Here is a 16,859-nt window from a genome sequence, read left to right as displayed (position 1 = left end):
GTTTGAGGGCTGACAGCTATGTTTCACAATTTTCAAAGCCTTGATACACTCATCCATATTGAGTTCAATTCTTTATGTTTAGAGCCACCCACTCTTATGTTTTAAAAAATCTATTTAGTAAATCACACCAGATCAGGGGAATATTACAGACTAGCAGTAGAGCCCACTGTCAAAAAAAATACAGCGGGCCCTAGGGGAGGGTTTGCTTCCCCTCCCCCGCAGGTAGCCAAAAATTCCTCAAGCCCCGGGGGTTGGGGACCTTTTTAAGGTGGCGTGCTGGATTTAAAGCAGTCCCCAAGCCCCGTGGGTGGCGCAGCCTACCTAGAGCTGGCGGCGGCTATTTTCTTCCTCGGTAGGCAAGGGAGCCCCCGGCTGCCGGGGGCTCCCTTGCAGCCGGCCTGATGCGTCAGAGGCGCTTCGCGCCTACGACGCATCAGGCCAGCGGTAAAGGGAGGAACTGCGAGCCGCGCTGCGCACGGCTCACAGTTGCTGGGGCTGGGAATCAGAGGGACCAATCGACAGGCGCTGCGCGCCTGCCAATTGGTCCCTCCAATTGTCTGTCCGGAGGAAGGGTCCAATCCGGACTCTTCCTCATCCCGGACACATCCTGCCCCAGAACCCCTTACCCTTTTATTTAGTCCGTGACGCCCGCTGTGCCACGGGCGGTGTTAAGATTCTGTCTATTCAATGAGGAAGGAGCCGTATCTCTTCCGAGCCGTATCTCTTCATAATTCTTGCCTGGACCAGCGTTTTGTGGCAGAAACTTGTGGAGGTATCTGTATACCCAATCTTTCCCCTCTGTATTGCCTAATGTCCCTTAACCGCCATATTGAGAAGCAGCGTGCATCTGAACCTGAGTGCTGCAGTGACTTTAGAGATGGCCTCTATGCTGTCTGTTGGCCCTTCAAAGCAACTGATTAGCTGCTGTGCAAAACAGCATGCTGGCTTACATAGATGACCCACTGGTCTGATCCAGCAGAGTCTTCTTATGTTCTTAATATATTCTGTTTGCAAAGATAAGTTGAAAAAACCAAAATCAATTGCAAAAATCAGCTGATTTTGCGGGGGATGTTTTTTACCCTGATGGTTTTGTTTTGCTGGAAAAAAACTGTAAGCAGTAACAGACTTCAGGAACCCAATTTGCTATTGTGCAGGTGGCCATGTTCTGAAAGGAAATGGATTCTGGAAGGGAGCACATCTAAGCATGGAACTGAGTTAACTGTGGGTGGGCAGATAGTTATGAGTTTCCTGCATTGAGAAAGGGGTTGGACTAGATGACCTAGAATTTCCTTCCATCTCTATGATTCTATAATTCTAAGAAAGAACTGTAGAGCTGTTCCTCAATGCATTCTGCTAAAAACGTGCAGCTGGGAAGGAATTCCACCCCTGAACTTTGGTAAACAGAGCATGAGATATACCAGAAGAGGAAATGATAGGAGATCCCCATTCCATGATAACATGTTTCGCTCAAGAGTAAAACACGTATCTTACATCGCAGACCTGCTGCATCTAGTGCTGGTCCCATGATTTTGGGTAGCCATAGGCAAAACTGTCTCAAAGGATTCCCTTAGCCACGAAGAGATGAGGCATGAAAAGCCAGAATCCTTTATAGCAGTGGTAGTCAACCTGTGATGCTACAGATGTCCATGAACTACAATTCCCAGAATTGTATACTGAATACATTTGCTGGCAGGGGCTCATGGGAATTGTAGTGCATGAACATCTGGAGAACCACAGGTTGACTACCCCTGCTTTATACCACCTATGGCTTCTCTGAGTGCACTCTATAAAGTGAAAATGGAGGGGCTATTGTTGGTTCCCTTGGCAGGCTCAGGAGCTGTCCTCTGACAACCTCCTCTGGGCTGTGCAATTTCACGGGCTTCCTCAACCCGTTTTCTCACCTTTTGTCCTTTCATTCCAGGTTCTCCAGGTTTCCCCTTAAAGAAAAAAGCAAAACAAGCAACATATAAAAATAAAGCAAAACAAACAACCCGGAATGAAAGCGGTTCAGCCCAAACCTGTGGGTGGCACTCACTTCCCTGCTCCCACTGCAGAGGAATCCTGCTTACAAATTACTGAAGAAAATAAGCAGAATAGCTTCCCATGTTCTTCTGCCACTCATCTTTGAGGCTGAACATCCACACCAATGGGTCTCATTTACAAAATGTGTACTGTCTGCACCAGGTGATTAAAACCTCCTCGCTTAGAAGGCTGGAACCATCTTCCCCACAGCCCCGCCCCAAGTCACTTCCCTGGTCCCTCCCTGTTTCCAATGAATATCATTTTATGGCATCATTTGCCAGTATGCAGAGGTACCGTCTTGCTTTCAGTTGTTCCCTAATTTTGCAATCCAGCTTCATTGCCTCGTCTGTTGAATGTATTAAATGGCTCTTACTATATTGCTTTTAACTGTGCAATCTGCCTTGAGTCTCAGTGAGAAAGGAAGACTGTAAGTCCCATTATGCCCGGGCTGGAATGCCCGAAATGGCGGCAACAGGGCTTCGGGGAAAATCCCCGATTATGCACGACGTCATTGCCCTCCAGGGCCCGGCCCAACCCAGGCCCTCAGAAGACCTGTGTTAACGAAATGCGGGTTCTTCTGGATTCCTGGAACTCCTGAGGGCGCCTTTCAGCCCGGCTCCTCCCCTGACCTACGGCGCCCCTGCAGGTATGCCTCTTGCCCCTGCTGGCTCCCCGGCTCCCGGGCACCAACACGGGTGACCCCCTGTCCCCAACATGGTGGGAGAGCAGCATGCTCCCCACCATCCTACAGTGGGGGCCCCCTGCCCCCAATCCCCCCCAGCTGGTGTCACTGCTTACCTGTGCTCGTGGCACTTCTGGTCCCATGTTGCGTGCATGGGGCCATTGCACTGGCACAGTTGGTGGAGCTCCACCCCCATGCATGCATGGCCCCACCGCAACAGCAAGGTGGCAGCGCGGGATTAGCTGCCTCCGTGCATAATGGGTCTAAGTCAGGGGTAGTCAAACTGCGGCCCTCCAGATGTCCATGGACTACAATTCCCAGGAGCCCCTGCCAGCGAACGCTGGCAGGGGGCTCCTGGGAATTGTAGTCCATGGACATCTGGAGGGCCGCAGTTTGACTACCCCTGGTCTAAGTGACACAGCTCAAAGGTTCACTTACTGATTTTCCAGGAATCCCAGTTCCGGGAATCCCTGGCTCCCCCTTCTTTCCTGGAGGACCCGGCACTGCAACCACGGTCTTCCCACCTTCGAGAGCGGAAGAGCACTGTTCACAAGATTCTCCCTGCAAGAGGACAAAAAATAGACTGAAGCTTGATGAAAGAAGACAACACATCAGGGGTCAGAAGGCAAAGGAGTCCTGCAGATTGGGCACAAGACATGGGCAGTGTTGAAGAATAATAATAATTGGTTTTTATACCCCACTTTTCACTGACTGAAGGAGTCTCAAAGTGTCTTACAATCGCCTTCCCTTCCTCTCTCCACAACAGACACCCTGCGAGGTATGTGGGGCTGAGAACAGAACTATCAGGACTGTAAATAGCCCAAGGTCACCCAGCTGGCTGCCTGCGGAGGAGTGGGGAATCAAACCTGGCTCGCCAGGTTAGAAGTCGTTTCTTTTAACCACTACACTCCTCAAGGCAGTGGTTTTCCAGCTGTTTGAAGCTGGACGGTCTTCTAATCTTGCTTGACTTCTGCAAACCCAGGGTTTTTTAAAAAAATGAATTTAAACAAATTTTAAAACAAAACAACAAATTTTAAAACAAAATATTGCAACAATAGCAGCTAATATATAAGAAAGCATCGATAAAAGGTTTCCAAATATCTAAAAATATGTCCACGAGAAATTGTCCTCTATAAGCCATGTGTGCTGATCAGATAGAAAAGCAAAGCCAAAACACAGCGCATGGCTACATAAAACTGGTGAACGTGTAATGCACATATGCTTCACAAAATAAGGGAGCTTCAGTACGTAGGTCTCAGGACTGCTTAGAAGCCTCATTTCTTCCTTTGAAAAAGAAGGAGCCAGGTTGCCAAATCAGTCTGATAGGATTAAGGCTGCATGTGGAATGCACTGCATGTAACATATCAAACTTTGTCTGCTGCTGTGAAACAGGAATAACAAACTCGGGAGCCTGTCAGCCTCTGCTTGGATTAATTCATATTCCACAGCTTACTCCGGGTCCTTTGTGATGTCTACATGAGGACTTGAATTCACTCAGAAGAATTGTGAAATGGAAATACAGAGTGTAAAATTGTTGACGCTTAATTTGCCAGCTTGGTGCAGTGGTGTAGAGCCGGGTTTCTTTCCCCACTCCTCCACATGCAGCCAGCTATGTGACCTTGGGCTAGTCACAGCCGTGATAGTGCTGTTCTCAGCCCCACGTACCTCACAAGGTGTCTGTTGTGGGGAGAGGAAGGGAAGGTGAGTGTAAGCTGCTTTGAGACTCCTTTGGGTAGAGAAAAGTGGGGTCTAAAAAACAACTCTACCTCTTCTCCTGAAGCATATGGGCATTATGCTTCCATGAATTTCATGCAGCCCTGTGCTATGTTTTGGTTTTGCTTGTATATTGTTCCAACACTGAGATTGCATTTAGTGCTTATATTGTATCTGCTGATCAGGCTGTAAAGTCCTGAGTCCACGGGATTGCTCGAGGCGGGCATTTTTCTTTCCAGTGCTGTAATGTAAGTCTTTCCCCAATAATAGAGGCATGCAGGGGCCATTTTCATTGGCCAGCCATTAGCCTCCAGGAACAGCTTAAAAGCACATAAGGTGATGCGCATTGGGATAAAAAGAAAATCCCAGCTTCAAGTATAGGCTAATGAGGTCTGAACATGCTGAGACTTAAGAAGGGAAAAAATCTTGAGGGCAGAGTGGATGGCTTGATGAAGTGTCAACCCGGTAGGCTGCAGCGGGGAAACAGGCAAATTCTATGTTAGGGGTTACTAAGGAAGGGATTGAGAGTAGAGCGGCCAATTTTGTCCTGCCCCTGTAGAGATCTATGGCGTGGCCTCATTTGGAATACAGTTCTCTCAAAATGAACATTGCAGAGCTGGAAAAAGTGCAGAGGAGGGCAACCAAGATGATTACAGAGGTTAGAGCACCTTAGCAATGAGGAAAAGCTGAAGGGTGTGTGTCTTTTTAGTTTAAAAAAGAGGAAACTTAGGAGGGACATGACAGAGGTTTATAAAATTATGCATGGGGTACAAAAAGTTGACAAAGTGAACTTTTTCTCCCTCTCCCAAGATACTAAAGCATGATGGCATCCAGGGAAACTGGTGGGCAGCAGGCAGAGGGAAATACTACTTTACACAGTGTGGAATTTGCTGTCTGAGGATTTGGGCTGAACCTGCGTTGAGCAGGGGGTTGGACTAGATGGCCTGTGCGGCCCCTTCCAACTCTATGTTTCTATGATTCTAGGATGTAGTGATGGCTATAGGAATAAACAGCATTAAACGGGGATTAGATAGATTCATAGAGGCTTAGGTTATTAGTGGCTACTTGTTGTGGTGACCATGGGGAACCTCCATATTCAGAGGCACTAAGCCTTTGATTCCCAGAGTCAGGAGGCAACATAGAATCATAGAGTTGGAAGGGGTCATACAGGCCATCTAGTCCAACCCCCTGCTCAACGCAGGATCAGTCCAAAGCATCCTAAGTCATCCAAGAAAAGTGTGTATCCAACCTTTGCTTGAAGACTGCCAGTGAGGGGGAGCTCACCACCTCCTTAGGCAGCCTATTCCACTGCTGAACTACTCTGACTGTGAAATTTCCCCCCCTGATATCTAGCCTATATCGTTGTACTTGAAGTTTAAACCCATTACTGCGCATCCTTTCCTCTGCAGCCAACGGGAACAGCATCCAACATCAGGGCAAGGTGTTGGCTCTATGCCACAGTTGTCCCTCCAGAGGAACTGGTTGGCCATTGTGTGAGACAAGATGCTGGACTAGATGGACTACTGGCCTGATCCGGCAGGGCTCTTCTTATTTTCTTAATGATCCTCAAAAATTAATTAATATTCTAATACAAAACTGATATAAGTCATTGCTACGTCCTCAAAAGACCAAATAGCCGGCAGGCTAAAAGCAAAGGTGGGGAGACATGTAGACATTTTACCTAATCCTTTACTAAAAAGAGGGTTTGAGGTCCATTATATCCTAAACTGGACAATGCAGATTGAGAACCATTGCCTAAGATGTACCTCTGAGATGGATGGAGACCTGCTTTCTCCAGAACCTTATCAACGCTTTCCTGGAACTGCCCCAGTTCTCTTTCACCGAACGATTAGATAATAACAAGATGTCAAGTATCACATTTTTAAATTCAGCTAGCAAAGTCCTGAATGTCATCCTCGGAGTATCTGAGGCTGACAATCAAATCTTGGGGTGCAGAGAGATGTTGGAGCCTGATTACATGCTAGAGTCTGTCAAGTCAAAAATAACCCTTTGTCTGCCAGGCTCAGGCTACAGAGAACCCTTCTTGAGTCTTCGCTATGGGTGGCCCGAGAACTCTGGAGGGGAAAACGTGAAAGGAAACGGGGAAGGAGGAATGTCTATCCATCTGTCATGTGCCTCTGCTTATCTTAACTCTCTTTTTGTGGTTAGCTGTGTCAGGAGATAGGAAAGGTAAGTAATTTGAGACCCGAAGGAGTCTCAGAGCGGCTTACAATCGCCTCCCCTTCCTCTCCCCACAGCAGAAGCCATGTGAGGGAGGTGGGGCTGAGAGAGCTCTGACCGAACTGCTTTGAGAACAGCTCCAACTGTTATATGACTGTGACATATAAAGATCGATGCCTGGAGTATGGGGAGCAATTTCAAAAATGCCGCCATCTTGTACTTGTATTTGCAACTGTATTTATATTTTATATTGTTTTACTGTTTGGGGGGTGAATTTTATTGATACTGCTGTGAACCGCAGTGTGGGAGCGGCGATATACAAAACCAATAAACAAACGAACAAACAAACATAAAGGTCACCCAGCTGGCTGCATGTGGATAACTGGTAAGTCAAACCCAGCTCCCCAGATTAGAGGCCGCTGCTCTCAACTCCGGCACCAAGCCACCAGAAATAAACAACCCTGAATGGCAGCTATCAGCATTATGATCCTTTGCAGTTTCCTACGCTGCAAAGGAACGCCTCCAGAATCCTCAGCATCACCGCCTGGCTTAAACATGGCTTATTTTTTACGAGCTGGCTGCAAAAGGGAATGGGGATTAAGTTTTTAATTCTGCATCAAGCTCTCAGCCTGAAGTGTGAACCCAGCTTTGCGAAGTGTGTTATGAGTAGATCTCTACACCAGTCAAAAGCTGGCCTCAGACTTGCCTCTCCTATGTGGTTCAGGCACACTGGGAGTAGTGAAAAGTGCAACCAACATTACCTATCTTAAAAAAAAATAAAGCGGTATATATATTCCTCCCTCTGGCCCAAAACATACTTTCTGAAAAGAAAAACTGCATCCCTGGTATGTTTTGATGACATGGACACTAGCCAATCAGACTTGTCCTGACCTGGATGGCTCAGGCTGGCCCAGTGTCGTTAGATCTCAGAAGTTAAGCAGCCTTGGTTCTGGGTGGGAGACCACCAAAGAAGTCCAGGGCTGTTAGGCAGAGGCAAGCAATGACAGGCCGCAGCCATCCGACTCTTGCCTTGAAAATCCTACAGAATCACTAGAGCTGATCAGGGTCAGCTACAAGCCCAACACAGACAATGGCTTACGAGTCCCCTGGAGAAGTGGTGGGATATAAATCCAAAAATAAATAAATTGAGGGGGGGCACAAGCATGTTAGTCCATTTCCTGCCTCTGTGTAATTGTCTGGTTGTCTGCGGAACGTGAGTGTGCAGAGGAAGTGGTCAAGCGCATGAACCCTTGACCACTCCTTGTGATCACCAATGCTGCTTTGAAGACACTGCTGATCATGGACAGGAAGTGTGCACATGACCACATCCTCTACATAGCAGAGAATCTGGGGTTATATAGATATTATACTACACTATTACATACTACACTACACACTATATTATACTACTATACATATTATATCTGGGGTAACTTATATAGATATTATTGTTTTTGATGCATCTGTCTTATTATTGTATTCTGTGTATTATTGGGCATTGGGGTTTTATGGATTTTATTGTATGGTTTTATTCAGGGTTTTATGCTGTAACTCGCCTCGAGTCTCTGGGGAGAATAATAATAACAACAACAACAACAACAATAACAACAACAATAATAATAGGCAATTACACAGAAACAGAGAACAGGGCTATCGCGATCGTGTCTGCTATTGTTCCCCACAAGGTCAGTCAATGCCTGTCCTGGGGGAATCTATATCAGGCTACAGCAAGAGTCAGGGATGAGCCTAACCTTTTTCTGTGTAGAAAAACATAGCTACTTGACTGATGTTTGGATGGATATGGGTAGACAGTAGGTTGGCTGCCACTGCATCGAGCAGTGGTGGGAGATTTTTTTTCAACATAGCAACAGTGCAGCCTCCTGTACTAGCCACAAGTGACAAGTGGCAACTACAGGGCTGTGCTAGGCGAATCCTGGAGCCACCCTTTGTCGGTTTCAGAATGAACTCTCAGTAAGCAGGAGTTTCTGGCGTTCTGCAGGGCTTGAAAGACGGAACTCTTCCGCCAGGGCTATGGTTGAGGCTGGGGCATGGAAGATCAGATGGGCCCCCCAGAAAAAGGAAAGGAAAGGAAAGAAGAGCGAGAAGACCTACAGCAGGCCATCCATTGCTGCTGGGGGTTGCCGGCACTTGGAGTCTCCCTACGGTACACGGGAGGCAGCCTCAGTGGCTGTGAGGGTTGAAGATTGTGCTGCTGCTAGGGGTATTATTTTAATGGGGGTTATTGCATTTGTATGTTTTATGTGGGTTTTTATCTGGAACCCGCTGTGGGTTGGCTTGCCAGGAGCAGCGGGATAAAGATCAAATATAATAATAATAATAGTAATAATAGTAATAGTAATAATAAGTAGTTGTAGCATGCGAGCCTGCATTTTAATACATTTTCCTTCTGCACCACTGTGCCTTCTCCATAACCCTCCGATCAGCTGCCAGGCACCACCCAGGAAGGCTAGGAGGCAGGGAGGGCTTTGGCTGGTGTAGGCTGGTGCAGCCCTGTGAGCCCTCGTTAAAATTCTCAATTAGTCCCCTCTCAATTCTTGAGTTTTTAAACTCTTCTTCTATTATTTTTCTGTCTTGTGCCATTGCTAAAACGTTTTCATTGATCCAGTGAGTAGCTTTTTGTTTTATTTCTTTTATTTAATTTTAAAGGGGGGGATTAAACTCCCAACCCCCCCCCTTGTGCACAGGCTAGGGGCAGGCCCCAGACAGTCTCGTTCCTTCTCCATGTTTGTTGATTTGGCTTGCCTATGAGGCTCCCAAAAATACAGGAAAGGTACAGAATCAATTTTTTGCAAAATGTCAAATTGGTCCTCCTCCACACACCTAGATCAACAAAAGTGCATGCAACCCCCATCTGCTATGCCTGCCTTCGAATGCAGACTGCCAAACGCTATGGTGCACTTTGTCTGTCCAAACCTAAGTTCCATGCCTCCAACCATATCACGGAACTCCCACTGCCGCCCCACAGATAGTGCTCTGATATGCGGCCTTTGGGCAGTTCACAGTGGCCATTGATCAGTTTCTGAGGAAGGTGAGGTCTTCCAGAGCTTAAAGAGAGAGAGGGCACCAACTGGGCTGGTTCCCTTCTGCCTCATGGTGGCTGCTGCAGGTGAACCTTCAGGTGACTACTGGTCAGTTTAGAAGAGTTAGTTTTTATACCCCACTTTTCACTACCCAAAGGAGTCTCAAAGCGGCTTGCAGTCGTCTTCCCTTTCCTCCCCCCACAACGACACCCTGTGAGGTAGGTGGGGCTGAGAGAACCCTGACAGAACTGCTCTGTGAGACCAGCTCTAGCAGGACTGTGACTGGCTCAAGGTCACCTAGATGGTTGCATGTGGAGGAGCGGGGAATCAAACTCAATTTGCCAGATTATAGGCCACTGCTCTTAACCACTATACCATGCTGGCTCTAATTTGTTAGCTATCTAATTTGTGGCAGGATGCTGTTTCTGTTGGATGCAGAGGAAAGGACGTGCAGTAATGGGTTTAAACTACAACGATATAGGCAAGATATCAGGAAAATAATTTTCACAGTCAGAGTAGTTCAGCAGTGGAATAGGCTGCCTAAGGAGGTGGCGAGCTCCCCCTCACTGGCAGTCTTCAAGCAAAGGTTGGATACACACTTTTCTTGGATGCTTTAGGATGCTTAGGGCTGATCCTGCGTTGAGCAGGGGGTTGGACTAGATGGCCTGTATGGCCCCTTCCAACTCTATGATTCTATGATTCTATCTTTTAGAACAAATAAATTCCAGGGAGCTTGTGGCCATCCGAATGGCTTTTGCTCCTGCTTGATCCTCAAAACAAATCTGTGAGGGCCCTCAAGATGCTTCCCAGGGAAGCAAGAATTTGAGTCCTGGTCTCCCCATCAGTTGGCAAGCCCAATTATGGCCCACTGGCTGCTTCATGGATATGGAGAGGTTACACAAGCCCTTTTCATGCTCTGATGCTGAGTTGGCTCACCTTCTCGCCTTTGGCTCCTGTATCTCCACTGTCTCCTTTGATTCCTCGGCTGCCCTAGAAATAAACAAAGAGTCAGTTCCAGCAGAGTTTGGAATGTGTGTGTTTGTGGGGTGAATTGGGGGAGTCGTCCCAAGTCACTGTCGCCATTAAAGAATGCTTGTGTTGGTTCTTGTTTGATTGACAGTGTAAAATAGGTTGTAGTGATGTGCATCCAAATATTAATCAAGAAAAATGTCAACTGAATTCCCTCTTCTCTAGCATGTTACTCTGCCATATGTGATGTTATAACTTCTGGAAACTTTGGAAACGTTCACAATAATTCCTGCTGGCTTCTTATCTACTTTTCAAACTTGCATGAAGCAAAGAACAAGGTAATAAGGGAAGGGAGAAGCTCAGAAGAGAAGTGACAGGGGAATGTTCTAACCAGAAGAATTGGTCCCCAGCCCAGTGGAGATGAAATTGGCCTCGGCCAGAGCCAGGGCCTTTTCAGTCCTGGCCCCAGCCTGGTAGAATGTGCTCCTGGGAGAGATCAGGGCTCTACAAGACTTAAACCAGCTCTGCTGGGCCTGAAAGATAGAGCTATTCCACCAGTCCTGTGGTTGAGGCCTCAAATAACACCCACCAATAAAGGCTGACCTCACTGCTGGAGGGGGAGGGGAGTTGGAAGATCGGCTCCTTTACCAAACCCCCCTCACATCCAAGGATTTTAGCTAGGGGCATTAGAATCACTGTAAATGTTTTAACTTTTAAGTTTGTATGTTGTTTAAATGTTGTTACCCACCCTGAGCAACATGGAAGAACAGGATAACATTTTTAGAAATGTTATTGTTGTTGTTATTGTTATTATTTATAAATGTTCCCAGTAAAGCGGATCTTCCAAATCGATGCTTTTATGTTCTGTCTGAAGTTAGGCAACATTTCAAAATGAACGCATCTGAGCTGTCAGTATTTTTGATGCAGAAACATCTACTGGCGTACCCTCTCAAACGGATGTGAATACGGACATGATGTCTGTAGTCCCACCCAAGGGAGCACACCAGTAGATGGAGAGTACGGGTGGCCTCGGAGGAGAAGCCGCAATGAAGCAGTGAATGGGGCTCAGTTCTGGGACTCGCCAGCCACCACTTGTCCTCCGAGGCCACCCCCACCTTCACGAGAATTTGGCCGGCCTTGGAGAAGAAGCAGCAGTGGCTGGTGAGTCCGCAGAGTCAAGCTCCATTTGCTGCACCGCCACCCCCTTCCCCTGAGGTTGCCCAGGAGAGTGCGGACAGGTGGCAGCAGCTGCAGCGGCACAGCGGGCACTCCTGGCACCCGGATTCACCAGCCGCCAGTCCAGCCATTGTTGGTATTTCCACAGAATGATCGAGAATCCTGTAGCCAAACCTTTAGTTGTTTATCACCACAGGAATCAACCATCTGATCTCAAAAGACTATTAACTTATCAACTCCCCCACAAATTCCACATGCTGTTATTGCTGCTGCGAAGCTGAACACGGGAAACTACCTGATACTGAACCAGACCCTTGGTCCATTAAGATCTGTATTGTCTATTCTGACTGACAGCAGGGTCTCCAAGGGCCTCAGGTCCTTCCAATCGTTGACTACTTGGTCCTTCCAACTGGAGATGCTGGAGATCGAACCTTCTGCATGCCAAGCAGATACACTACCAATGAGTCACGGTCCCTCTCCAAGGTGCTGATTACACAGCCACTTCCTCTGCTATTCTGACCAAAAAATCCAGTTACTAATGTGAATTCAGAAAGAGACTGCCTCCACCCCATGTACTTACAGGTTTTCCTGTGAGTCCTACAGGTCCAGTATCTCCCTAAGGAAGAGAAAAAACATGTGTGTTATTGAAGTAGGACAAGAAACAATAGTAATTCTTAAATGGTTGGCTGTCCTTAGAAATGAAGTCTTCAGCCACTCTGTTGCCATGATCAGATGTGTACATATTCTGCAGGGAGTAATCTTAAACTGGTCTATGCAGAAGTCACTCCCATTTTATTCAACAGAGCTCAGTACATGGTGGATTCTATAGCATTACCTCCTGCCGAAGTACTTCCTCTCTCCAAATCCTGGCCTCCTCAAGCTCCACCCCTGAAATCTCCAGGTATTCCCAAACCCAGGGGTGGTAACTCTGACAGAAACAGAATTATATAAAATCTCACATCATCCCAGAAATGTGTATGACCATCAAGTATATAAATGAAAGAATGGAATCACATGGCACTTGGGATTATTTAACACACAATGGTCTTTGCTTGGCTTCACTGTCAGAGATCTTTGGCAAGGAACTTGTGGCGTTGCGATTCTGAGCAGACAGATAAAGATTTCTGAACACCCATGTAAAACTATAGCTCTCAGAGTCCTTTGCAGGAAGTACAGCCATTTTAAGAGAACCTTCAGGCTATTTTTACATGGGATATTTGTCTCCCGTTCAACGCTACTGGGAAGAGAGAAGGCTTTCCCCCCTGGTTCTCCACAACACCATGACACAACAATTCCTAGAATTATCCTACATCAACTCTGAATTTTTACCATAAGTGACATAGTGTGGTACATAATGCAGTATCTTAAAAAAAATTTCTTTCACCATCACTTGGAGTGGCAGGGGGCAATAGGAGCTGGTGTTGGAGGATCTGCTATCACAACCTGGTGAATGGGAACTCTATGTGGATCTCTGATTGGTTGGTACTTGCAGGGATAAAATACACTTTAGGGAGTCTCCATGGTAACCTGGAAGTCCTTCCTTTTTACCTTTTCTCCTCTGATTCCATCTGGCCCCGGAGGGCCGGATTTGCCCTGTAAAAGAAAACAAAAACCATCTTAATAAATTAAGGAGTCAGCAGAAAGGTTGGGAGGAGGAAAGCCCTGGGTCCTACGCCTGATCTTTCAAACAAAGCTGTTATGGATTTTCCCATTAAAGCTGGGAACCGCAGGTTTGCAGAGTTAATTGATATTCTTCCTCAGCCTCATCGCTGAACTGAATGGTTATTCATTAATATGAATCCTGTAGACAGGAGTTGCTCAGAGATTTTGAGACCTTTTCCTTATGGCAATGAGAACTAGAAACCATGGGTGTTAGAACACATTCCCACTACCGTGCTGCTTTTTATCCCTTCCCTACTCCTTTAGACCTTTTCAGATGTTCACCTGTGGCATGCAGACCCACAAAAGAGGAGTGCATGGTATGTGCAACCCTTCCAATAAGTGAGGCTGCTATTTTGTAAGAATGGGGCAACTCACTATTTTCTACGTGCATTCAGCTTTGGCTTGCATGAACACATCCTCTTAAAAATCTGAGGTTCCACTGCTATGTACCGAAGCACATAGAAAATACATTCTTTGCCTCGTCCACTCAAAATGTTGACAGGAGTCCCACAGATAATGCTTCCTCCCATAAGCCACTGGTGAACAACCCACCAAAGGATGCTGTGACAGCCATGAGCAGAGTTGGCTTTAAAAAGCCCTTAGACAGATTCATGGAGGAGAGGTCCATCAATGGCTACTAGCCATGGTGTCTAAAGGGAACCTCTATATTCAGAGGCACCTGAATATGAATTCCAGCACTAGGAGACAACATCAAGGGTCTTGGCTCTATGACCTATTTGTTGCCTCTCTAGGTCAACTGTTTGACCATTGTATGAAATAAGATACAGGACTAGAGGGACCACTGGGGTGATCCTGCAGGGCTCTTATCTTTGTATGGAGCTCCTAAACTGAACACAGAGAAAAGGGGATTTTTGTAGATATCTCAGCCACAGTCTTGGAAGGTGGCCCAATACTTACCGGTGGCCCTTGTTCTCCTTTGGGCCCTTCTTTTCTGGGAGACTCCAATGTGGATTCAAGGGCCATAGGGCTGCATGAAAGACATGGCTCACCCTTACAGGAAAAAGAAGACAGCCAGGTATCAGTGAAAATAGCTCTTGAGGAAGGGGGAATAAGGAAAACACAACTGAATATAGAGAAATAGCACGGGAGTATTGCAAGGGACAGCTGCCCAAATGTTGGAAGTTGGACAGAAAAATCTTCAAGGGATTTTTTTGAGTTTGTGCCAGTTGTAGGATGAATTCCCTGGTTGCAACCCACTGCATGGTTTCCATATTTGTTGCGTGAAGAAGCATCCTCCAATCATGCTCTTCATGGTAGGTTTTAATTTTTTGTTTTGTGCATGTGTGGTAATGCGATTATGCAGTAACTATTTATTTATTTACTGACTTGCATTCGTATACCGCCCTCCCTTAAGGCTCAGGGCAGTTCACATAGAACATAAACAGGAACAATACACCAAACTCGATGATTATAACGAATGAAGGTAACAGTAATAATAATAACAATATTAACAATAAACAGCGAACATTCTAACAGGGTAAACAATCTAACAGGCCCAAGGTTGGTCAGATCCATCGCATGGGTTCAACAGAGGGAGGTTCAGAGGCTCAGGAAATGCTGTTTAGTTTTGATCCAACCTCAATCAAATGCCTGTTGGAGGCGCTCCCTTTTGCAGGTCTTGTGGAACTATTTTTGTTCTGTTAGGGCCCTGATTTCCTCTGGGAGCTCGTTCCACCAGGTGGGGTCCAGGACAGAGAAGGCTTTGGCCCTGGTTGAGGTCAAGTGGATTTCCTTGGAGCCAGGGATCACTAGCCGGTTGGAGGTGTCAGAGTGCAGATCTCCTTTGAGGGGCATAGGCAGAGAGGCTGTCCCTCAGGTACACGGGGCTAAGACCGCATATGGCCTTGAAGGTAATTACCAAGATCTTAAACCTGATCCGGAATTCAATTGGTAGCCAGTGCAGTGGAAAATGGGCCAGATGTGGGACCTCCATGGTGTTGCTGTGAGGATCCTGGCCACTGCATTCTAGACCAATTGCAGTTTCCAGATCAAAGTTAAGGCTAGGCCTAAGCAGAGCAAGTTGCAGAAGTCTAGCCCAGAGGTGACTGTCGCATGGATCACTGTGGCTAGGTGTTTGGCTTGGCGAAGATGGTAGAAGGCTAGCTATGCTACTTTTATGACCTGGGCCTCCGTGGAGAGCGAAGCATCCAGGATTACACCCAGGTTCCATACAAAGAGTGAACCACTGATAGCTGCACATCCTCCAGGTTGGGCCAACATTGGTCCTCCCCCACACTTGGAATTCACTTGGAACCTTCCTGCCCAGCCACAGAACCTCCATCTTGGAAGGATAGTCAGATTGTCCCCCCCTAAAAAATACATGCTGCACTTGTTTTTAGAAGAGGGACCGCCAATTTACCCTTTGCTGTTTTTCCATCCATGATGCATGTTTTGTTCTGACCGTTTGCCTTCCCCCGATTACATAACGTATTCCTAATTTTAAAAAATAAAACTGTTTCGCGTCACTTTGTTGTGTGGTATTGATGAGTGCCAAGGAACCACGGCTCTCTCCATGCAATTGTCACTTTCCATTTCCAAAGCACGTTCATTGTTGTTTTGCCATTTCCACCACTCATTAATCACCAGTGTTATCAAAATAGAGCAATAGGGAAATTCTCACCCCAATCTGAGAATTAAATGGCATGAAGGAGGAGGAAGGGATCTTTCATCAATGAATCACTGGAGGCTACAATACCCACACTGAGTTTTCAAAAAAGGTTGAGACCACAATGGAACAAGCATTCCTGGGGTTGCATTTCCCCCCGTCCTTTAATCTGTTGCTTTCTATTTGTACTGTAACATCATAAAATTAAAAGTTTTAAAACCTAAACAAATAATAGGTGGGCACAGGGTACACAGGGAAGGGGTGGATGGGCTGAAGATGCTTTGATGGATGGTAAACATAATATGATGGACAGTGCGCTGGGAAACAACTCCAACTACTGGAAATGCCTCACTGGGGAATCTTCTGAGTTGATATCCGCAGAATAAATACATTAGTCACAAAGGGGCAGTTGGAAACCATGGGTTAAGGGAGAATGGAACTCGAATCTACTCCTGGGGAGTTGGATTTTTGTGCAGAGACATCACCCTGCCAACAAAAGTGCATCTAGTCAAGGCTATGGTCTTCCCAGCTGCAATGTATGGCTATGAAAGTTGGGCCATAAGGAAGGCCGAGCGTCAAAGAATTAAGGCTTTTGAACTCTGGTGCTGGAGAAAACTCTTGTGAGTCCCTTGGACTGCAAGGCAAAGAAACCGGTCAGTCCTAGAGATCAGCCCTGACTGCTCCTTAGAAGGCCAGATCCTGAAGATGAAACTCAAGTACTTTGGCCACCTCATGAGACAGAAGGACTCCCTGGAGAAGAGCCTAATGCTAGGAGCGATTGAGGGCA

At 46.6% G+C, this 16,859-nt stretch overlaps 1 protein-coding gene across 6 annotated transcripts in view; it reads right to left on the bottom strand.

Annotated features, from left to right (window-relative positions):
* The window catches only part of COL16A1 (collagen type XVI alpha 1 chain), a 168,348-nt gene that overhangs the window by 59,349 nt on the left and 92,140 nt on the right, over positions 1-16,859 (bottom strand). For all 6 annotated transcript variants that reach the window (XM_077337466.1, XM_077337465.1, XM_077337467.1 and 3 more), the window contains exons 25-30: positions 14,365-14,457; positions 13,333-13,377; positions 12,365-12,400; positions 10,576-10,629; positions 3,143-3,265; positions 1,902-1,937 (exon numbers count right to left, since the gene is read on the bottom strand). In XM_077337466.1, coding sequence (XP_077193581.1) covers positions 1,902-1,937; positions 3,143-3,265; positions 10,576-10,629; positions 12,365-12,400; positions 13,333-13,377; positions 14,365-14,457 — 387 coding nt within the window. The remainder of the gene's footprint in view (positions 1-1,901; positions 1,938-3,142; positions 3,266-10,575; positions 10,630-12,364; positions 12,401-13,332; positions 13,378-14,364; positions 14,458-16,859) is intronic.

Source organism: Paroedura picta, chromosome 5 (assembly GCF_049243985.1).
Source record: "Paroedura picta isolate Pp20150507F chromosome 5, Ppicta_v3.0, whole genome shotgun sequence".
NCBI classification, from domain to species: Eukaryota; Metazoa; Chordata; class Lepidosauria; order Squamata; family Gekkonidae; genus Paroedura; species Paroedura picta.
The sequence above is the reverse complement of the archived record's forward strand: the minus strand, read 5'-3'. Positions and strand labels throughout refer to the sequence as shown.